Here is a 24491-nt window from a genome sequence, read left to right as displayed (position 1 = left end):
GTCTACATTTTCCTAAAAAACAAACGATCTTGACCAAAAACAACTAAAGTCTCAACGTGAAGCCAAGTTTAATGACGCAAAATACAGTGAAATATCAAAAACCTTCAGCATAGCTGTTGCATTATGGGCGTTTTTACAAAAAGACCCAAAAATAAATCGATGTTTTCTTTGAATTTTAGTTGCAATTTGCTTGGTTTGGCCAGATTGGAGCCGGTTTTGGCCGGTAAGCCTTATGATGGATTTATGTGAACTGCCGCCACCTTCAGGAAATCCAGTGTCACTGCAGGCTGACAAAAAAAAACACGCCACTTTTATTTCTGCTCCACAAGAACATGATCTTTTGTTCTCCACTTTGTGAGAGACTAGAGAATAAAAACACACTTTCTCTCTCTCTCTCTCTCTCTCACACACACACACACACGCACACACACTACTGTACATATTGGTTAGAGATGTGCTGGACCCCCGGACGACCCCGGGGGGAGGGGGGAGCACAAGCCAGCCAGAGCACATGTGAAAAGGTCCGTTTCATAAATAAACACGTCTCCCCGGATGTAGTACAGGATATTTGAGGTAGGTCTGCACGACGATCTGCACTCCTCGGTGCGCCACAACCTACTTTCAAAACCATAAATAGAAGGGTTTCCCAATCGGCCGCTCTATTCCTCCTCGCCGCGTGCGTTTGAGAGTCCTTGTAGCCGGGCCACGGCGGCGCTGTGGGGCGGCGCGTTGGTGAAGACGGTCCCCACGAACTGAGGCGTCCCCTTCGGGATGTGGCGGATCACCGTGCAGGAGCCCGACGCCTCGATGTGGAAGCCCAGGTCCTGCAGGGGCTCGCCGGTCCTCAGCGAGATCTGGCTCGGAGACGCGAAAAACTGCGGCGAGAAACGAAGGTCGTGAATCCTCAAGCTGTGTTTTGTACCATTAAAATTGGCTTTACGTCGACGTTGCTGTTTTAAACCATTGAGGTTTATTTTTAAAGGTTACTATGGGAATTTATTACCGGTCCAACATGAGGCTGAACTAAAACGTGTTTGGCAGCTATATAAGATATAAACACTAAATTTAAGAAGAAAACTAGTGAAAGCATCTGTCCATGCAGCAAGCGCATTTTGCTGGATAATAATACTGTAAAATTAAGGAAACAACCTTTTTTAAGCAAGCCAAATATAAGATTTGAAATCTTGGTAAGCGCCAAATAATTTGCAGCGTGTACTGTCCCTGCCCCTAGTGGACACATCAGGAATAACAGCTCAGGTTTTATTTGTAATGTGTTTACACTTTTCATTACATTTCTTCTTCCTGCGCGAGTTGTCTGTTTACTCAAGTCTTTAAAGTTGAATTTACTCAATTACGAAAAAAACTCACAGCTGCTCCCGTCGCCGGGTCGATGAAGTCCGCCCAGTAACCGGCCGTCCACAGAGCGAAACACATCTCCTTCGCGCCGCTGACAAACTGCACGTGGGGGGGGGGGGGGAAACGGTGGTCAGTCGCTGTGTGGAGATCGACGTTTAAAAAGGGGAACTAGAAGCAGGGACCGACTTTCTGGAGCAGCTGGTTCGTCCCCTCGTCCTCCTGCTGACTCTGAGTGACCGTCACCACTGTGATGGAGGAGGTCGGCGCGGACGGGAACAGCTCCTCCAGATCTGACGCCAACGCACACTTTATTACAACCAGCCCTTACGGACTCATTCGAGACGCGAGAGGCTGGGAAATACCTTTCTTTAGCAGCTCGGGACAAGAAGAGACGGAGCAATCCGCTTCCGTCTGGCTGAAGTACTGCTCCGCTTTGTGGACCCGGGTGGACATGGGACCAAGTTTACCCTGATGACACAAAGAGAGGAGAATATAAACTTCAGAGAAATGTGGGATTTTACTCTCTCATGCAGCAAAACGAACCAAAACACACGAATGGTAAAACTCGAAATCAGATTGATCTTCTCCAAACGACAAAAGTACCTGATCTTTCCCATTCCTACTAGATCGGGGGTGGTCAAGCACCATTTTAGTTCACTCCAAAATAAAAAATGAAACAAAATAAACAAAAAAACTAACAAAAAACACGAGACTTATTACTCCAAAAAGGCAAAAAATGACAATAAAGAGACTTAATATCACTCTAAAATGTAAAAGAAATGACAATAATAGACTTTATATAAGTTCAAAAACACAAAAAACAACAATAGAGAATATCACTTTAAAAACAATACGAACTGACAAGAAATCTAAAATCACTCCAAAATATCAAAAAATGACAAGAAACTTAATATCACTCTAAGAAGACGAAAAACTACAATAAAGAGACTTAACATCACTCCGAAATGTCAAAACAAAACAATAAGAGACTCAATATCAGTCCAAAATGCCACAAAAAACGACAATTAAGAGACTTAATATCACTTTAAAGTGTCAAAAAACTACAATATACTATATATATATATATATATATATATATATATCAGTCCAAAATGTCAAAAACTAAGAAAGAGGCAGAGGAATCCCTCCTGAGTAACTAAAAAACAAAACTCGTGATAAGAAACAGGCTCTTGTGCTCGGTGGCAGGTTGCGATGATCCAGCGAGTAAGAACTTATTTCAAGTTGCCCCATTTGACTCGTCCCACCTGAAACTCGTTGACGAACTGCGTCAGAATGAACTGGTGTCTCTCGGCGCCGCTCGGCGCCGTCAGCACGTCGGGCACCGTCCTGTGGACCGGCGCCTTCTTCCGCTCCTCCACGCCTTCCAGGTGGCAGTCGAACCCGACGTTACCCGGCAGCTGGAAGCGGCGGTCCTGCGGTCCGAACGGTCCCATGCTCTCGTCCGGCCACACGGTGCGAGGACCTGGGGGGGGACACGATGACGCTCATCGCACTGTCGACACACACCGAGAGCCTTGCCACGGGCGAACGAGCTCTCACCTGAGTCTGCGTGTGACACCGATACATACGGCTCGTCTGAACTCGCCGCAGAGAAAGTTCTGGTTCTCCCGACCCGGAGACAAGATAGAGCTTGACGTCCAGCGGTCGGACTGAGGACCAACCGGCCTCGACTGCACAGCACCTAAGAGAGAGAGACAGTTATGACTTCCATGAAATCTTTCTGTATGTTTTAGTTGGAAATCTAATCTTTTATCAACAATGGTTTATATATAAACCCACTAAATTATCCAGCGATCAAGTATACACAGTTATTTAGAAATAAACACACACACATAGAAATTCAACATGTCTGAAAAAAGCAAGTAAAATATCAACTTCTAGGAGACATATTGATCGATTGCATGATATTAAGCGAAACCAGAAGCAGAAATCACACTATACAGAAGAGGAACAGACAGCAAAGTTCAATTAAAGTTCATTTTTATGGGTTTTAGCTGAACTTCAGATGCAGTTATGTCGCTTACAGTGCTGGACATGGTCTCCTTCCTCTTCAACAGCTCCTCTTCCTCCTTGATTAGTTGTATTCTGATGATAAACAAAGAAATATTACAAAAAGAAGTCATAAGTTGAAGCAGCATAACATGCAAACAGTTAGCATCGTGAGCTTAGCAACACAGAGGTTAAACATGATGCAACAGCAGCGTGGTTTACAACTTGAACCGAACCGGGTCGAAACTCATGTGTGTGGTTCGTTTCACCGCCAGGAATATTTGAGGGAACTTGCTTTGAATTTAATCTCATTAAACAGGTTTTATATACACAAAAGCTAACGTTAGCCGCTAACGTTAGCTGGGTCAGCTGATCTCTCACGTTCCCCTTCTCACTCTTTTAAAAACACCTTCCGCCCTTTGACATCAACTGAAACAAAACCGCGGAAAAGAAGAGCTGAAAAGCCTCTCGTATTATCCCCCCAAAACACGCAGGACTAGGCTTAATAAAGGGACAAGAGGAGGAAAAGAACACGTTGTTCTTACCTAAAGAAACACAAACAAGCGGCGGGAGGCGACGAGGGACAAACTAGACTGCTTCGCGGTTTTTTCCATCACATGTTTGAAGAGCGCCTCTCCTGGACCGTTAGAGTATTGCAGGTTTTCAGATAATTTACCAGTAAGTTTTGATTGAAAACGTAATTAATCACCTGAGAAAGTAAGTTTTCATTCATATACAAGTGAAGTCATAGGGATATTCTTTTAAGAAGAGAAAAATGAGTAGTGATTAATAAATGCGTCTATAATATGTCTTCACATAGGAGAAACATATTGCCCGTTTTAGATGTTGCAAATGTGAAAAGGATGTAAGAGGCGCTATGGAGCCATTTTGCCACACACGTGGGGAATGACCATAACATTTAAAATGGTTCACTACTTCTGACACGTGTGTACATTTTCACAAAGATTTGAGCAAGTTTAGGCAGCAGTTTGCACAGTAGATGAAAGCATAAATAATGATAATAACCTCTTGAATACCACTAGAGTCTCGCCTAGCTCTGCTCGGACCCGAATAAGCCTTTTCTCACACCAATTTGGAGATTTTATCTTTTTATAAAGGACTAGACTTAAAAGTTCCTGGATTGTAATTCCAAATATAACCACAAGGTGGCAACAGATGATCAGTTAAAACAGCCACTGGGTCTTTAAAACGTGATGTTTCTGCAACAGTATAATGTGAATTTCTAAAACGTTTTGGGAGTTTCCTGTTTTGTTTTGTTTTTTGCCTTTGTTTTCGTTGACTGGATGAGCTCTATGACGCTTTGTGGCACCATCATTTCAATTTGGCTGATTAGAAATATGAAGATATATCATAACTATTATGCAAGCATATATGAGTTCTGTTGTGGATCAAAGAGTCCTGCACTGTGCCAAATGAAATGGATGAAAAGACTCATGTCCTCAGCAGAATCCTGCCTCTCCGTATCGATGGAAGTTTGAAAACTGGAATTTTGTCTTTTTTTTTTCTTTCTTTCTTTTAAAAATCACGAGTGTAATTTACTGTCAGATGTAGCGACAGGACAAGGGCAGGGCTTTGCTGGCGTGGACTCGTCCCGTTAGCTGACTTGGACAGGCTGATTGACACTTTCTCTGAGCTGCCAGGATGTGCAGAGGAGGGGGGGGTGAGGGAGGGTGGGGGGGTGAGGGGGGGGGGGGGGGGGTGAGGGGGGGGGGGGGGTGGGGTGTTACCCTGGGACCAGCATGCTTCACTCCAGTGTGTGTCGATGAGGCATGTGGAACTGTGCAGAACTTGGCTGTCAGTGAGGCTCCCACTGGATCATTCGTAACAGCATCCAACCGAGATGAAGGGCCTGTGGGACGGAGGGACGGACGGATGGGACAGACAGACAGACAGGCTACCTGAGGCGCTCCACACCGTTCTATGCAGGTGAAGATTATTAAATGTAAATCATAATGAGATGATATTGCAGAGACAACAAAGCTGCAGCTCACTTCGCCGACTCACCCGTCCACCGCTTTTAAAGTCCATCAATGTAACAGGAAAATCATCGATCATCAGTTTCAAAAAATACGGCATCTCGGGATTGCTTGTGTTGGAATACAGAGACGTCCAACGAGAGGAAATGTCGAAACTCTCACAGTCAGAGACGGTAACTGTATTCCGAAGTGACAAGAAGAGAAGCGAAAAATCAATAGATGAATAAGAACAAGCAAATACAGAGGTACAATATTACTTCAAAGGGGGGAAAAATTCAACCGAGAGACACAAATTACTCCAAAGGAGACAATAATATATACAGGAAATTAACACAAGACATAAAATATGACAATTATACACCTCAAAACAATATTCACTGCAAAGGTAGGGGAAAAAAAGACAATATAAACAGAAAGTTACAGAGAAGCCAAAAATGACACTAACTAATAACTAACAACTATATATTAACCTTAAACCGCACAGAGACATGTAAAGAGTACTGGTAAATAAACCAAGAAAAGACTCAAAATATCCAAAAGAAGTTCGACAATTACGACAAATAAACATAAAAAGGACTTGGAGATGGAAAAGAAGCTGTAAATTGGCATAATATATATTTTAAAAAAATGCAGAAAAGAGTGGCAAGAAATACAAATGTCAACAAAAGTGGCATGAGATGATCACATACTGAAGGAACGGGACGCAAAATAATCAAAGGTACTCACTAAAGTAGCGGAAAAGGGTAATACTAACATTAGTAGATGTGTTCCCAGTGTGTGTTTCCAGTGTGTGTTCCCAGTGTGTGTTTCCAGTGTGTGTTTCCAGTGTGTGTTCCGGATCGAGGCCTCCTGGTGATTTGCTGTGTTGTCAGGCCTCGCCAGATCCCGCCTGGAATCAGCACTTTCCCTTTCGCCATTTCATCCTCTGTCAAAGAACATATTCCCACGTCTCGCATGGGGAGCCGCGCGCCTGCGTCAGCACACTGTTAAAGTGCAGAGCGGCGGCCATTAAAGGTGAGCTCCCATCCTCCCGCCAGCATCCTGCCTGTCTGTTGTGGGTTTTCCAAAGCAACTCGCTGTGTGGATTCACACTCGCTAATAGAGTTTCAGGATCTAGTTTAAGCTGCGTGACTTCTTTTTTAAAAAAAAAAAAAAAACTGTTTATCGGTCCGGAAATGTGCGCAGTCAGCATTTTGACGTCAAATTTCTGAGGAGGAGGAGGAAGAGGAAGAACTTTATGCATTTTTGTTTCGGCAGGAATGCAGAAAATGATGTAGTTAGCGTGTAGGGCCACTAGTGGGTGCTGTTGGTTTGCTCTTTGCAATGAAATAGAGAGAATTCGAGAGTCTGGACCAGAGACGAACAAAGCTCACGACAATGAAACGAAGCTGAACAGTAAAAAGTTGCTTTCAAAGTGTCGTCAGTTTAAAGTGGTTTAACTTTTTAGCGTGGGAGGCGAGACACTTTGTCCTTTTCGCCTCTGAATGTGAGCAAATTTGAGATGAAATGTAGCTTTTTCAAAAAAGTTCAACCTTGGGAGCAGTTCTGAAAAAGTCCAGTTTTTCTCCCGTTTCCATGGAGACAGAGACAGAACATTTTCAAAAAGTTCTGTTTACTCCCGTTTCCATGGAGACAGAGACAGAGACAGAACATTTTCAAAAAGTTCTGTTTACTCCCGTTTTCCATGGAGAGTCAAAAAACATTTTCAAAAAAGTTGAAGCACGAAGAAGCACCGACGTCGTGCAGACGAACACCCAAAATACAATGAAAGTTTTACGTTTCCACTTGAAATCATCGGGTCCTCAGGCAGCTGAATCCCCCCCCCCCACCCACCACCACCACCATCACCCCGCCGCCCCCCCAGAGCCTCGCTCCTGCTTTCCATACACAGATTCTTCCTGATTGGTTACCATTCTAGCAGGAGAAGACAATTATCTCTGCCGCCCTCATCTTTATTCCAGAGAGCTCAATGGTTTGTGACTTCTCCGTCAAGGGCATCAAGTGTCCCTGTTGTCACTGCGGCTCTTCGACGGTACCGTCAATGTTCCTATCTGCATCTCTGCGGGGGGTGGGGGTGTGGGGGTGTGTGTGTGGGGGGGGGGGGGGGGGGTGTTGGGGGGGGTTGTTCTATAAAATGACGGGACTATAAAGGGTCTTACCCCAATTAACCGATCGCTCTTGATGCGGTTGATCTTTTAAACATTAACCTGTGTTTTCCTGCTCCCTTCATCGACATGATGCTGTGAACGCGGCGATGCAAAATGCATGAGCATACATAATCATAAGAATACGGAGTACAGACACGGCTCATTAGTGATCCTGGAGAGCGACAGTTCACTCGGGAAATAAGTGAGTGGTTCAGCATTACTGACGATACTCTGAGCTTTTTGGAGTAAAAGCTTGAGGAAGTACTATTGCAGGGATCTCAAATAGTCAGAGCATCGAAGCACCCCGATATTGTGAGACCCTTAGTGGCCATAATGTTTACTGCAGCAGAATTGTTGGAAGGAGATGACGTCCAGTGAAACCCCACCTTTCTGAAAATGCGGCGATTCCGTCTCCGTGGAAACGGGGAGGAAACGGAACTTTTTGAAAACGCTCGGACTCTGTCTCCGTGGAAACAGGGGAAGCCGCAATGATTGAAAACATTCGGTCAAACAACTTTTTGAAAACGCTCTGACTCCGTCACTGTGGAAAGCCAATTGTCCTGAAAATGTTCTGACAACGGGGGGGCGACACAACTTTTTGAAAATGCTCTAAAAGCTGGTCTCCATGGAAACAGGGGAAAACGCCATTGTTGAAAGAGACTTGAGCTGAGGTAATGATGCAATCAAACGGGATTATGTTATTTAGTTGTATCAACCCTTTACATTCCGACTGAAGGTCATATTTTCCTACTACACCGTAACAATGGTGAAGTGATTATCTTCAGCGTGGGATGAAACAAAACCACCATCATTGTTATGCTCGGTGGAAAAAGTCTGATTAATTCAGATATCTCCTCTTAATATGACCATACATGGACAAAACTAATGAGAAACGGTGTTAAAGGGTCTTTATTGTTTCTATGACAATGCCGAGCCTCCAAGCTTCCTGTTGATAAGGGTTCAGCGCGCTCGCTAAAAGGTGAGGATGACCTTTACTACCCATATCTGTGAAGCAGCCAGTTACTGGAGCTGATCCAATACTTTTACCCCTGATCTGCCTCTTCCCCGGGAGCGGGGGGGGGGGGGGGGGGGTTTCGAGAAAACCTGAAACCGACTGAGGTGACAGGACAGGTCGGGGGAAAAAGAAGAATATTACTGTAGGTGCTCACACCTGATTCTCATTTGTCCAAGTCTGGTCCAGAACCGCTGTGAGCGCTGTCAGTGCTGCTGAACTGTGCAATTAGGCCTTTTTCCCCAGTCGTGAGCCTCGGGGCTGCATCCACTAATGAGGTAGCTGTGGGTATGCATGTGTGTGTGTGTGTGTGTGTGTGTTGCACACTCGGCGCATGAAATTATGTATATGTATGGAGGGCCTTGGGTGTGCAGCTGCAGCACCAACTGATGCTCGACTGGTTGACTGGAGGTAATTTGAGGTGTGCGCTGGTACCTCCTGCTTACCCCCCCCCCCTTCGCTCACTTTCACTTTGCTCGTCCTACCTGGGAACGGCTCCGCCGCGCCGAAAAACCCGCCATTAAAAATTCAGGTGAGCGGTAATTACGAGGAAGATAATTACTACGCAGTTTGCATACGAGAACATGTGGCGCCTGATCATTTAGACCCTTTTTTTTTTTTTTTTTACATACCTCTATGTGTTATGAATGCAGGTCTGGCATGCGTGATATGCACATCGCTGTTCCTCGTCGAGTCACAGCTATAAAAAAAAAAACATAATCACACATCTATTTCGGAGCAGCCCGGTAAGAGATGAGAGAACTTTGAGAGGCTGCATGTTTCCAGTGTGAGGCAACGCTTTTCTGCCTCGGTCTGGCAGCGCACAGAGACTTGGAGGCTCAGTTTTTACCACATGAAGGAGTTTGTGGGGGGGGAAAAAAAATGAATAAAAGAAAACAACTAAGAGGTCCAACTTTTTTTTTACTTGCGTTTGAGACAATAATGGGAAAAAGTCCTCGAATCTACATGTATTCGTTGGACCAAATTTTAGCCAGTGCGAGATCACGGTGACCCTGAACTCTGACCCCGGTTCCTTAATCAGTTCACGATTGAGTCAACCTGAATATTTTTGGCAAATTTTGAACGGATTATTGAAGGATGTTCCGAAATAATCCATTCGGGTGACAAAAGGGACAAATGTGAGGTCAATGGGATGTTGCCCCCATCCATCCATCTGTCTTCTGTCCTGTTTAATTCACAAAGGGTCACGGTGTTCCAACGTCGAGGTAATCCCCCACTAATCAAGCCCTCCAGAGGGTTCTAGAGGTCCTCTTAATCCACCTGGGTTCACGATGTTCTGACGTCTAGCCAATCTCTGGTCAACCAAGACCTCCAAAGGGTTCTAGACTTCTTCATTTCTGCCGAATCCCTATGGGGTCACGATGTTCTGACATTGAGCAAATCTTTGACCAATCAAGACCTTCAGAGGGTTCTGGATGTCTTCTTTCCTGCTTTATCCGCATAGGGTCACAATGTTCTAACGTCTAGCCAATCCCCCACCAACCAAAACCTCTAGATTGTTCTAGATGTCTTCATTCCGGCTTAATCCACATGAGGTCATAGTGTTCTGAATTCTAGCCAATCCCCGACCAACTAAGACCTTCAGAGGATTCTAGACTACTTTATTTCCCGCTTAATCCACACAGGGTCAAGGTGTTCAGACGTCTAGCCAATCCGTCTCCAACCATGACCGCCAGAAGCTTCTGGACCCAGAGTAGAACTCTCATAGGAGGCAAAAAATGGGACATCCAACTGATTTGTTTGACCCTCTTTGGGGGCGATCCAGCTCAAGTTCCGTACAGCGACCGTCTTTTCCGCGTACTCTTGTCTGAAACCGAACCGCTCAGCGAAAGGAGAACATCATCCACAACAAGTAGGGACACCACAGTGTCGACATACTTTAACATCCACCGTGAAGAAGTCTGAAGACCTTCCTGAGACGCTGTACGACAATGAGACGCGGCGCCTTCGACCTGCAGCGATAGGAGTCAAGAGCTACGTTAACACTCACACTGTAAAATCAACACTGCCGAGGCTCAACACGCGTCATCTTCCTGTATCTTTGCCTCTTAGCCAGGCGACACTCCGACATTACCCGCTGACATTTGTCTCGCCCCAATCAAATGTTTGCGTAACTTAACCCGACGGTCCCCGCGGACGTGGCGTCTGCAGAAGTGCGTGCGACTGGTTTTTTTCCCCCCACCCGGCGACCGGAAGGCAAAGGAGGGGTGACATTTCTGAAGGCATGTAAAACCTTGCCACTGTCTCACTGCACTGTCTGTTTGGATTACAGTGGCAGCATGTGCAGCTGAAAGAGGGTAAAAATATCCCACCGCTGTCACGTCTGATGTACAGAACACGAAGGGGGTGGGGGGAGACAACTTCAGTTCGGCGAAGGGGCGTACGAGTACCAGCTTATGTTCAGCTGTCTATGTATTTTCCTGCTCTTTAAAGCTCGAATTTAATCCGCAATTTGACAGTTGAAGAGCAGAGGAACTACGATTTGAGCTGCAGCAGCACAGCTCTGGATTAAAACGCCGAGCAGGCCACTTCACCCAAAGCACAAGAATTCAAGTATTTCTCATATTCTTTGTCCGATCGGGCGGTTTCAGGGAACAAGGGGGACGGGAACGACTTGCTAAATGTGTGGTACGCCCGGCGTCCAGTTTCTCCAAATACCTCGGGGGGCGGGCTGACACTACGGCCTCTTGATGCCCCCGCTAACCTGCGCTTTCAGTTCCCATCGGAAACGGCAGAAGATCATAGCGCTTGTCAGATGTCGGAGGGTTGGCGGCTCGGGCCCCCGAAGAGGCGCCGATCCCCCGAGTCTAACGGGGCGCGATAGAAGCGATGGGATCTCACGCGCCGCGCCCCAAAGGTAAAGCCTTAGCCGAGCGAACTGATCGAGAAATTCTCAAGACAATACCATGGCGCGGACTTGACGGGGCTTCCCGGGCAACACGTCGACGGGCGCCGAGGCTTAATGTGTATCGACGTGTTCATGTCAGCCGTCTCGTCGGCTTCGTCACGCGCTCGCAATCACCTACACAAACCTCACGGGGCTTTAGAGACAACAGCGAACCCACACAATCCATAGGAGGGTGGGGGGGGGGGGGGGGGGGGGGGATGTCAGAGTTCCAACAAAGAGCCACTTTTCATCAATTATTCCACCGTGTGGCAAAATAGTCCCGCAGGCCCCTCTGCTCGCTGCGCGTAATATATCTGTGACACACATGTACGGGCGCACCAAAACAATTAAAAAGCGCCGCTCGCCTCTGGAAGCGGGAGGAGGGATGATGATGGCGGACAACTGGAGGTGTTCCAGTGAGCTGCGCGCTCCTCCGGGCTGCGTTCAGTCTTCATGCTTGGATTACGATACCACACCGGGGGGACAGAGCACCTTTCAGGAGTAAAGGTCAAAAGGCCTGCGGGGAGCAAACAGTTTGCCTTTTCAGGTCAGATAACAAGCGTAAAGGCATAGAAACTTGATATTACCAGAACGGAGTGACAATAAATACCTTTTAATTACGTCGACCGCAGTTTTTTTTTGTGGGTTGCATTTCTGAGTATGATTGTTCCTCCTGGGTTTCCTCCATGTACTCCTGTGTCCTGCATTACTTCAGTCTAAAATGTTTCGATCAGAAGTGCTGGTTTTATGCAAAAATGTCTCCTTCTAAGTAATAAACACTGGATAGATATTTTCTTTCCTTGTGAAAACGTTTCCAGAGTGTTTGTCGGTCGTATCGTATCTAATTTTATAAAATGAAAAAAAAGAGGTGTTTAATTAATTCAATATTCTTATATGTGGTGCTGCCGTTATATAAAGATCTTATGGTATCATATCGTACCTCATTGCCTTGTACCAAACCGTATCGTACCGCGTATCCTAAGTTATTGTACCACATCGTATCATACTCCATCGCACTGTACTGCATTGCATTGTACCACATCATATCCTAACTTATCGTACCTCATCTTATCATATAACATTGTATCATATAACATTGTATCATACCACATTGTATCATATAACATTGTATCATACCACATTGTATCATATAACATTGTATCATACCACATTGTATCATATAACATTGTATCATATAACATTGTATCATATAACATTGTATCATACCACATTGTATCATATAACATTGTATCATACCACATTGTATCATACCACATTGTATCATACCACATTGTATCATACCACATTGTATCATATAACATTGTATCATACCACATTGTATCATATAACATTGTATCATACCACATTGTAGTCTAACCTATCGTTTTACAATGTATCGCAATCACATCATACCACAATGTATTGTAACTTATCGCACCGCACTGCATTGTACCACATTGTATTGCAACTCGTCATACTCACTGCACCACATTGTATCATATCGCATGCCATCGTACTGCAGCTTATCTTATTGTACCATATCGTGTCTTATCGCAACCGTATTGCATCCTATCGTACCGTGTTGTACAGCGTCTTATCGTATCTTATCAGATTATATCGTACCATATCTAAATTAAATACAACAGATCAAATTGTCAGAACGTCATGCAGTGGAGTGTCTCAAAGAATCTAATTCCTGTTTCTATCCGTTGCCAGGTTCGCCAGGGAGACCATATAAGGAAATCTCTTGTGGCGAAGCGGGAAAACCTGAAGGATTTCTGACTTCCTTTCAGTATCTTGTGAATTGCATGAAAAAATGTGGGAAAGGCTGCAATCACGTGACATCCTGCGCCGGAGCATAAACATATCATTAGGAATAATCACACGGGGTTGTTTGGCACCGTTTTCCAGGAGCGTGTGAGGTATGCCAGACAAGGTGAGAGCGCTGACCTCTCTGAATCAGGCCAGGGGGTGGATGGTGGATGGAGGGGTGGGTTGAGGGAGGGGGGGAGGGGTTTGACCTAATTGACTAGATCTGGTCACGTTACCGTCAGGGAGCCCAAAGCCGTGAGGTGTGACAGGTGTGGGTGGTGGGGGGGGAGGCGGTGTATTAAAATCAGTGTTTCACCAATCTGTAGTCTGACACCCCCCCCTCCCCCTCGGGGGGCCCCAGAGATTACCACATGGCCACATTAGATATGCACGTGTCAGAAAAATAGCTCAGAAAAAGACGTTTTTTTTGAAATCCGGGAAACCTCTCGGTTGTAATCTGGAATTTGTGAACGCAGCTTAAAAGGCTCATGAATCATCCCCTTTAATTAATTTAATTTCAAATCCACCCAAAAAAAGCCAATATAATATGGTGGATAGCCTGACCTTTGACCTTAACCGACAGGCTTTCTTTGTTTCGAAATGTATTTCACTTAATGAAAAAAAAAAAAAAAAAAAAATCGGATTTCGTTGGAGAAGTGCATCGACTTGTCGCTTTTTTTTTTTTTTTTTTTTGCATTTGTGTTCGTACTGAGGCCACGTTCCACCATTGTACAGAGATATCACGCCGCGGCTGCTCCTCTGCCCATGAATATGAAAAGAAGACGCGGAGTATCTTTTGTGGTATTGATCCACCGCGCGTCTCAAAAGGTCAAAATAATCCATCTGCACCAGGAGCCACGCTGAGAGAGACTAAATGAATCAGAGACTAGGCGCATCGGGGGTATTTGTGCGGCGGGACAGAGACATTTCTCTGTTTTCAAATCGCGGATAGAATAGATTATGAATAGATTAATTAACCCCAAAAAAAGCACTAAATCCAGACAGGAACGGTAAATAAAGCTCGAAACAACCCGTCCTCACTTCTCCCTCTGGATTAAAGCCATCGATTCACCGAGTGCATCTCGAGGTCAGAAATTGGCTGTTTGCCCAGTCGATAGCCACCTTAGTGCCGTCTATCTGCCAATCAATAGCTACCTGTTTTAATCTTTCCACAGCTTCCTACCAGCATGGAACTCCAACTTCCAGCTGCCTTCCATGTCGTCCTCATAACGGAGAGCAAATTAGTCCGGATCTCGCGGGGAACACGTTCAGAGTCGATACTTTGAGAGGCGTTCATAACCTCCTTCCTGTTCTGGGGGGAAATGGGAGATTTCTTCCAGGTCGAAGAGCTGAAACGAACATCGCAACCAGACACGAGAAAACTCAAGGACCAAAATACAATAGACCGACTACTGCCGAAAACTCAAGGACCAAAAGACAATAGACCGACGAACGACTGAGTTACACCCGTTCTACTCAATTTCCACGGAGACGGTCTTGGAGTGTTTTCAAAAAGTTGCATTTCCCCCCCTGTTTCCATGAAGATGGCGATTTTTTTATTTTTTTTTTTAAATCAAGTTCCGTTTTCCCCTTTTCCACTTGGACAATTTTATTTTATTTTTTTTAAAGTTGTGTTTTGCCCCTGTTTCTACAGAGACGGAGTTGGAGAATTTTTGTTGCGTTCTCCCCCCTTTTAAATAGAGATGGAGTGCTTTTAACAAGATGCAGTATCCCTCCCCCTTTTCCATAGAGACAGAGGGTTTTTTTTGGGGGGGGCAATTTTAAATGGTTTGAGCTATTTTAGTTGTTTTAGTCTTTTTAATGTGGTTTGAGATATTTTGATGATCTAAATTAGCAGAATTTCAGCTTTATCGGAACAAGAGAATGGATTTATATTCGAACCTTGAGGCAACCACAGGTTAGGAACCGTTGCCATAGAGATAACGTTCTGACGCCTAACTGTTCCTCCCAGAGCCTGAAGATTTACGGCGAGGTCTCATCGCCGTAGTGACTGTAGCGGCGAGGGTGGAGGGGACCAAACACAATAAGAGGCAGTGACAGATCGAATCCACACACTCCTTCTACACACTCAAAGTGCACCGGCAAAAACTCGCGGCGGGAATAAATGGGCTTTGACAGCACATTACGAAGCCTCTCGGCCGCGACGGTGAAGGACACGCAGAGAGACACTTTCACATCCAGGCCAAACGCAGCGGCCCGTGTTTTCAGCAATAAAACCGTCTTTACTGTCGGTTTAAAGTGATGAACTGTTGTGGAAAGAGAATTAGAGGAAGAGAATTCCATCAGTTAAAAAAATAAAATAAAATAAATGTTTTTATTGACTTTTTGGACGAGCTTTTCCCTTCATTTGTCTCCCGACATTGTTCCCGTCAGAATATGTGCAACCACTAGATGGCGACATAAATCCTTCAGTTTGGCCTCACCTCATTCTCATGGCATTAACTAAACCTAATTGGTGCCAAAAAGATTTTGAGTTTAGTTTATTTATTTTTTTTTTTTAATATATATATATATATATATATAAATACTCTCAAAATGGCCAAAGAAATTTTTTATTTTTATTTTTTTAAAGTGACGCAAGTTCATGCGCTACCATCCTGTCATACTTTCTGCAACCAGTAGAGGTCCTGGTAATCACAAGTAACTGGGAGATGAGAGAAATGCATCTTTCTGCATCATTCTAGACACAAATAGATTGTTTATCGTAATTTTGCCACTCCAGCCACAACTTTCAAAACTGGCAACAAACGATAAAAAAAATTGTCCTGTTTAGCGTCATTTTATCGTTGTGAACATTGTTTATCTCTATTCCAGACTTGAAAACCAGCAAGAGAAAGACACTGCTTGTTTGTCAACTGGGAAGTTGGACCTCCCAACTGGGAACTATCCGGTTCCAAGCTGCAAGAAGGAAACGTCAATCCAAATCTTTCATTTCGGTTTTGCAGCGTATTTTATGTGTCAAAGACGACAAGGCTTTTGTACGCGTTTAAAAGCCATTTTAGGCCCCGTTTACGAGACATACGAAAACTTTTCTTGCATTTTGGGGATCCACTTACACAACAATGGCGATCAGAACCACTGGAAATGCAACTTTTCGAAAACAGCTTCCAAGGTGGGACTTTTTGAAAAGGTTCCGACTCCAAGGAAACGGAGAAAATGGGGGGGGGGGACGCAACTTTTTAAGATAGCTCTGAATTCGTCTTTGTGGAAGTTGGCAAAACACAACTTTTTGAAAATGCTCCGATTCCGTCTCCACGGAAACAGGGTAAAACGCAACTTCTCTTAAAAGACTATTAGTGCGCATGCTCAGTACAGTCGATCAGAACAACGTTGTCATGACTCCCAGTCCATGTTCTCCTTGGACGTGGCACTTTTATTTTGACAGTCACCGTAAATAACAATCCAACTTGGTCGTCTGTCCACTGGAATGTCCTTGTCCTCTCATCGTTCTCCCAGGTCGAGCAGAATGGATGCGGAATCTCTGCAATTATCTTCTGCCCCGATTGTCGGCGGCTCTAAACCGGCCAAACATTCACCGCTCGCCGAGAAGGAAGGGAGCCCCCCCCCCCTCCCTTTTTCTATCGGTCAGCAGAAGACGAGGGCCAAGGACAGGTGGGACCTCGGAGGGACTCTGTTAAAAGCCGACGGCCTCTGGGAAAACAAGCCGCGTGGCGAGCGCGCGAGCGAGAAATGAAAGAAAGCTATCAGGAGGAGCAGCCGGATCGCTTGTGACAAGGCCGTGATGGGATTGAGCGCCGAAAGCGCCGCCGTCAGCACTTCTGCGCCCGCCTGCAGGCGATGGGCAAATAACGCGAGCGCACTCGGCGGGCTCGATGCACTTGTGGCGCGGCGATTCCCGCCAGAGTGCCTTCCTTTGTCGTCTGGCGGTAGCAACAAGAGGCGGCGCCGCCCTCCCCCGGCAGATAAAACCTCCATTTTTTTTTTTTTTTCCCTTCTTTCATGTTTTTTCGCTGAGCGGGAGAAAAAAAAAAGAAAACAGATATGAAATAGCTCCGATTCACTCGACAGATGGGGGTGAAGTGGCTTTTTTTTTTGTCCCGTCCCCCCTCCGCCCCTCCTCCACCTGCCGAGCCCCGCTCAATTACCCAGCAGCGCCGCCGTGACCTTGCGAGCGATAGTGACGACCCCTCCGTCCTGCTGAGCTCTCCTGTTTTTCAATTTTCTCCCCTTCACGTCCGATTGACGCCCGACCCCATGATAAACCCCACGATAAAGTCACGGGAATGCCTCGTCCCACCATTGTACACGTCGTTTCCCTTCACATTTTGAGGAATAATTCAGTTTTCGTTGAATTATTTCGTCAAATGACACAAGTTCCAAACTGAACTCATTTAAATTGGATATATAACAACTAAGGATGTCCCGATCCGATCGGTAGATATCGGATCGGGGGGCCGGTATTGGTGATTTGTGAGTGATCGGGGATCGGCAAATCCAGCCGATCACCCCGCCGATCTAAAAAAAAAAAAAAAAAAAAACTTGGTCCGCAACGTCACCTAATAACCACAACAATCAGGGTCGAGCTGCAGAAGCTAGAAGCAGGCGGAGCGGGGCCATAGACCTATAAAACTAGAGTTATAATAGTGGTTTATGTGTTTACGTGCAGAAGTCTACTTCTAAATTTCTATGTGGTCTGTCTTCTTCTGCGTTTTTATTGTGTTTGGTGAGTCACAGCGCCCCTAGAGGCCTGGCATGTGTACTACATGCCCTGAAGCCTCGTGTTGAGGTGTGGACGGTGTTTTGGGAGAAGGCCAGGGAGGAAAAATTTTCGTTTTTTTCGATCTAAAGAGAAAAACTAAAGAGAAAGAGAAGAGTTTTGATTCAATAAGTGAGTTTTGCAATCATTTCTAGCTAAACGAAGCTTCTGCCAATAGTGCTTTTAGCTTCAGACATCTTAGTCGCTCCAAAAATAGACTATTGAGTATATTTGCAATGGCAATGTGAGTATCGGATCGGGAAAGTATCGGTATCGGCCGATACTCAATTCTGAAAGATCGGATCGGTATCGGGGGCAAAAAAGTGTGATCGGGACGTCCCTAATAACAACCAATAATATCATTATTTAGGCCATTTTAAATGTAACAACGCCACGAATATACAAATCTTAGGAGCTTTAAATGTAATAAAGCCAACAAATATAACCAGTTTGGCTGTTTTCAATGTAACAAAGGCACTAATGTAATAACTTTAGGTATTTTGAATGGAATAAAGCCAATAGTATAATCATTTTGGCCGTTTTGGCTCATGTTTTCACCAAACATCTATCGATTTAGACTTTAAACAGTTCAGAGGAACTCTGTTCAGAAGCAATTTAAAATAAAATAAAATCTCCAGGATTCCCCTTTTTTATTGCTCGGTTGAGGGGGTCAAGTGCGGCGTCCACCAATAAAACCGCGCTCCTTCACCAACATCCACAGAGGGGCGTTTCTGAATACGTTGTTGTGGTGTTGTTGTGATATCCAACTAACGCGTTTTGTTTATAATCGCTCGCTAAATGAGTTTTCCCAGCCGGGTCGCTCTAATGATGTGAGGCGCTCTTCATTACCGCCACATCCTCCTCACATTACTGCTCCCCAAACAGCTCCAGGCTGCGGCGGCATTATGGCTTGATGAAGGGTGGCACGCACGCACGCACGCACGCACACACACACGCACACGCACACACACACGCACACGCACACGCACACGCACACGCACACACACACACACACACACACGCACACACACACACACACCTGACTCATGAAGGGCAGAGAGATGAGCTGCTCAGGCTGTCTAATGAAGATCGGCCCATATTTAACACGTCACGCCCGTGCGTGTCACTCTGGCACTAAAGCGTTGTGACGCCTGATGCACGAGTCTCGATCTGCAGGCCGGCAGCGCGGCACTGACACTAACTCACTGTCCCTGCACAGGACGAGCATGCGCCACGGAGCTGCATGCACCTAATCTGAGTAAACGTCTGTGGGAAGTCTACGCATTATATTTTTAGTGCTATTTTTGTTCTCGTTACCGTTTTTATATGCTTATTTATTGTTTTGTTTTTCTTTTACAGGCTGCTGTATTGAAATTTCCCATCTAACCTAGTCTAATCTGATCTAATCTGATCTAATTTAATCTAATCTAAATCTGTAATCTATGCAAAATCTACTCAAGATCTGTACAAATTCAACATAAAATCAGAAAAAAAAAAAACTGGACAAAATCAGCACAAGATCTGTGCAAGATTTGCACAAAGTGTGCGTAAGATTTGCACAAAGTCTGCTTAATATGTGCACAACTTCTGCTTAAGATTTACACAAAGTGTGCGTAAGATTTGTACAAAGTGTGCGTAAGATTTGCACATAGTCTGCGTAAGATGTGCACAAGGTCTGCGTAAGATGTGCACAAGCATCTGCGTAAGATGTGCACAAGCATCTGCGTAAGATTTGCACAAAGTCTGCGTAAGATGTGCACAAAGTCTGCGTAAGATGTGCACAACGTCTGCGTAAGATGTGCACAAAGTCTGCGTAAGATGTGCACAACGTCTGCGTAAGATGTGCACAACGTCTGCGTAAGATGTGCACAACGTCTGTGTAAGATGTGCACAACGTCTGTGTAAGATGTGCACAACGTCTGCGTAAGATGTGCACAACGTCTGCATCAAATCTGTGCAAACTCTGCACCAAATTGGCAAAAAATCTGCACAAGATTGGGTCAAAATCAGCACAAGATCTGCACAAAATCTGCGCATGATCTGCACAAAATTAGCACAAAATCCCTGCAAGATCGTCGCAACATCTGCACAAAACTGATACAAAATCAGCACAAAGCCGTCACCAAACTGGCACAAGATCGGCACAAAATGCGCGAAATCTTTACAAAATCTTGACAAAATCGGCGCAAGATCTTAAAAAAAACTGAAATAAAAATCTGTGCACAATCTGCACAGCATCCACAGAAGATCTTGAAACGGAATCAATGCAAATTTAAAGCGACAGTATCGGTATAAAGGCGAGCTCACGGAATTCCACGGGAAACTTGAAAGAACAGTCGTTTAGAGAAGTCTTATCAACATTTCACAGAGTCTGCATGAACATCGGCTCACTGCGATATCATTTTCGGCTTCCTTGGCGGTTGGCGGGCGGGGGGGGGCCGGGCGGGGGGGGGGATACCGTTCATTTAATCGGCCACATTTTGCCTCAAAGAGGCGGGAAACAAGGGAGAAACGGAGAGCACAACTCGCGCTCCATTAAATCAGCAGGAAGCCACAAAGCAAATCGACGCAACGGCTCCTGATCCGCCGACGCACTTGTCGAAAAAAAAATCTAGTCAATTATCGAAAGTGAGTTTGCGGAAGGGGAGGGGGGGGGGGGGTGGTTGGGGGGACGTTTCTGTGTGCTAATATTCGCCGAGCTCGAAAGGCGTCTCTGCTTGGCGGCGCCGGCTGAGCCTCACAGGAAGTGACAGCGGGCCGCGGCGGCCTTCCCGCGCCGCCGTGACACTCTGTCCGCTCACATCAGCGACACGGTCCCGACCCGCCGCCGCCGCCCCGCCTTCAAACCACCTGCTCCAGGGGCCAAAATGAAGCCGCCCGGGCAACACCTGCCCCCCGCCGCCGCCCGCCGCCGCACAGCCACTGTTTTTATGGGTCACAGCGTGACGGCCGCTCATTGTTATGACGGCTGCTTACAGGAAAGGAGGAGGAGATTGGGTATAATCCTCGCTGTCGCTTAAAGCGAGACAAAAGTAAGTAAACAAACATCTTCTATCAAAAGAACAAGGATTCTGACAAGAATCGATGAAGATTTGACATCATCATCGGTGCTTTCTGGGGCGATTGAGGAGACTTAGGGTGAAATGAGGCTTCGCAGAATGATAAAATACGTTTTAAGCATCGATTTACTCTAAACAAACATCTCTGATGGAAACTAGGTGGAGGATGACGAGAAAATATGGTTTCTCAAGCAATGGAGGCAGATTCATAGCTATTAACAGCAATACCACTACTACTACCACTACTACTACTACTACTACTACTACTAATAATAATAATGTAACCATTAATACATGATTTTTTAAGTATTCAAGAAATTATATAAAAACAAGTAATGATGATAATAAAAAAAATAATGACACAAAAGAGGAGAAAGAAATAAGGAATTAAAGAAAATATGCAAAAAAAATAATATTAATATTAAATAACAATTAATGCATGAAAAAATATAAAAATAACCAAAAATAATAATAATAACAAATAATCATTAAAAAAATTATATGACATTTGGCTGACTTGGTCAACAACAGTCTGTCAAAATAAGTGCTGTTGTTGATTATAAGTGATCCAGTGATTTCCCTTCTCCGACCCTCTTAAATCTCATCATGAAGCCTCATGAAGCTTCATGAAGCTTTATGAGGCTCCATGAGGCTTCATGACGATGAGACGTTTGGTCTCAGGATCACGACGGGGATGAAGGTTGTGTGATCATCAGATCATCAGAAAACGTAAAAGAATTCGTCTGTTTGGGGGCAGGTGGAGGTGGAGGAAGAACTCAACTTTTCGAAAATGCTCCAACTGTGGAAACGGGACAAAACGCAACTTTTCGAAAACACTCCAACTCCACATCCGTAGAAACGGGGCAAAATGCAACTTTATGTGTCCACGGAAACAGGTCAAACTGCAAGTTTTCAAAAAGGATCTGACTCTGTGTCTTTGGCAATGGGAGAAAATGCAACTTTTTGAACACATTCCAACTCTGTCTCCCTGGCAATGGGGCAAAACGCAACTTTTCAAAAAACAAACGAAGGTGAAAACGCAACTTTTTGGGGTCTGAAATTAAATAAAATGGCACAAAAAGCGAAATATCTTTAATTATTCAAACAATAGCATAGCATTCGTCCCACGCTCGCTAACAAACGCATGCTAATGTTCCTCTTTCAAAAAGCGCCGCCACATGAAGCGCCGCAGACTTCGTCTCCGGCACCAGACGATCAATCGCTCCCGCCATCACCATTGATGATGCCTGATAAGTTTTCTTGTTTATGTTTGGGAGCCGCGGCGCCTCGCGGTGATTAAATTACACCAGTCATCATCATTATCATCATCATCATCACAGCTGGGATCTGCCGTCATCGCCAGACGAAGAGCGTTCTGGAGGGAGATCAGCCCGCCGTGACGTCTCTCTCTCTCTCTCTCTCTCCCAGGATCAGAGCAGAAACAGGGAGTTGAAAACCGCGGCACTAAAACGGAAAATGGGTTTCATTTATGGGGCTTTTCTTTCCGCGCAGCATTTTAGACGGTTAATCACATTCACCCGTTCACACGGCAGCGGCGGCAGCTGCCGCGCAGAGCCCGGCGCTCCCCACCGGGAGCAGTTTGAGGTTCAGTGTCTCGTTCAAGGACACTTTTCGAACCCGAAACCTGAGGACGGGTCCCATTTAATCTTTTTCTTCTCAGGGAAATGAGATCAGGGAAATGATGTGACCCGATACCGAATTTTCTAGAAGCAGCAGCTTGAGCGCCTGACGGGTAAACGCCGCGTTTCTGGTTACTTTGGCAGCGACACGGCGGCTCCAGCTGATCCCATGTGTTCAGTCAGAGCGCCGGCCGGAAGGGAAAAGTTCACGAAAAAGCTGTTTAATTTGTCGCAGCAGAATGTTTGCCAATTTTTTTTTCCCCCCATTCTAGCGTCTCATGTACACTCATCTCTCCCGTTTACGCCACAACAGGGCTCCGAGCTATTGGAGACGCAACTTTTTGAAATGGCGCCAACTTCCGTCTTCACGAAATGGGGGAAAACGCAATTTTTTAAAAAGTGCTCTGACTTCATCTCCGTGGAAACGGGGGGGGGGTAGACTTTTTGGAAACGCTCTATTTCCATCTCCTTGGAAACACGCAACTTTTTAAAAAGCGCTGACGCCGTCTCCACCGACACTGGGCAACATGCCACCTCTCGAAAATCAGCACTGACTCTGTCCCCATGGATACGAGGGAAAACTTTTCGTATACGATCTGTCTCTGTGAAACTGGGAGAAAACAGCAACTTTTTGAAAATGCTCCAACTTCATGGCAACTAAATTTTTGAAAACACTCAGACTCCATCTCCATGGAAATAAGGGAAAATGCAACTTTTAAAAAATACTCCAACTCTGAGTGGAAATGGGGGGGAAACTATTTTTCAAAACACTGACTCAGTCTCCATGAAAACTGGATAAAACGCAACTTTTTGAAAATGCTCCAACTCCATGGAAACTGGGAAAACACAACTTTTTGAAAACACTCAGACTCCATCTCCACGGAAAAAGGGCAAATGCAACTTTTAAAACGGCTCCAACGCCATGGAAACGGGGCAAAAACACCACATTTTGAAAACATCCAGACTCCATCTCTATGTAAATGAGGGAAAATGCAACTTTTTGAAAAATGCTCCAACTCCATGTCAACGTGGGCGAACACAGTATTTTGAAAACACTCCGACTCTGTGCAAATGGTGTCTCAGTAATGTCTCAGTTTAATTAAAAGCGACAGAAAAATGCACTAAACGAGTGTCCACATGTCTTCTGGGGACGGCCTGAGGTGGGACCGCACAAAGCCCGTCTCCCGGGGCTGACCTCCTCCACCATTGGCTTTTTTTTTTTTTTTTTTTTCTTTCCTCAGATTGTTTTTGATTCAACTCAAATTATTTGGAGCCGTGCAGTGAAAGAGAATTGCATTACAATGGAGCGTTTGTTTTTCTTTTTTTGTCAAATGAATACGACAGCGGCGTTCCGGTGTCAAATCCGGCGAGCACATCAATGAGGACACAGAGGCAAATAAGTCGCACTTTGTCAGAGTTGTCAAACACGATAATAATAAGCCAAAGAAGACGTTTTCTCCCGCAGCCAGCTCGGCGAGCGGCTGCGGCTTTTTTTTATTCCCCCCCCCCCCCTTTCCCAGATAAAAGCGGCGAGGCCGAGGCTCCCGGCTCTTTGTGCTTTTCTTTTCTTTTGTTTTGTAGTTTGCTTTTTTTTCGGCAGAGAGACAGAGAGAGAAATCGGTTCCAGGCCGGTTGAACGGCGGCGAGCTGCATATCTCGCCCATGCAGAGTGGAATTGTTGTTGTTTTTTTTTCCTGCGAAGACAAACGGATCGGGATTAAGTCAGCGGGGAGGGTTCGGAGGGTCGGGGAGGGGGGGGGGGGGGGGGGTGTTGTGGAGCTGAGTCACGCACCAGAGCAGGTTGTGTGTGTG

The 24491-nt window shown here is 45.3% G+C and overlaps 1 protein-coding gene across 1 annotated transcript; it reads right to left on the bottom strand.

Moving 5' to 3' along the window:
• Nucleotides 1–51: 51 nt before the first annotated feature.
• mmadhca (metabolism of cobalamin associated Da) lies at nucleotides 52–3989 on the bottom strand. The gene is made up of 8 exons (XM_080492802.1): nucleotides 3912–3989; nucleotides 3402–3462; nucleotides 2917–3058; nucleotides 2622–2839; nucleotides 1719–1824; nucleotides 1543–1646; nucleotides 1369–1455; nucleotides 52–875 (listed from the first exon to the last, which is right to left on the bottom strand). Exons 2-8 carry the CDS (start codon nucleotides 3411–3413, stop codon nucleotides 660–662), a joined length of 885 nt encoding a protein of 294 aa, XP_080348928.1. The 5' UTR covers nucleotides 3414–3462; nucleotides 3912–3989; the 3' UTR covers nucleotides 52–659.
• Between the last annotated feature and the right edge of the window lie 20502 nt (nucleotides 3990–24491).

The sequence above is a fragment of the Lipophrys pholis genome (assembly GCF_963383615.2).
Source record: "Lipophrys pholis genome assembly, chromosome: 23".
Taxonomy (NCBI): domain Eukaryota; kingdom Metazoa; phylum Chordata; class Actinopteri; order Blenniiformes; family Blenniidae; genus Lipophrys; species Lipophrys pholis.
This window is presented reverse-complemented; position numbering and strand designations above follow the sequence as displayed.

What these genes read in the sequence shown, in the direction of transcription:
- mmadhca (XM_080492802.1), bottom strand. An exon ending in AGTTCGTCAACGAGTTTCAG is followed by an intron (nt 1,825 to 2,621) that starts GTGGGACGAGTC and finishes TTGTGTCATCAG; the next exon opens with GGTAAACTTGGTCCCATGTC. An exon ending in ACCCGGCGACGGGAGCAGCT is followed by an intron (nt 876 to 1,368) that starts GTGAGTTTTTTT and finishes TTCTCGCCGCAG; the next exon opens with TTTTTCGCGTCTCCGAGCCA.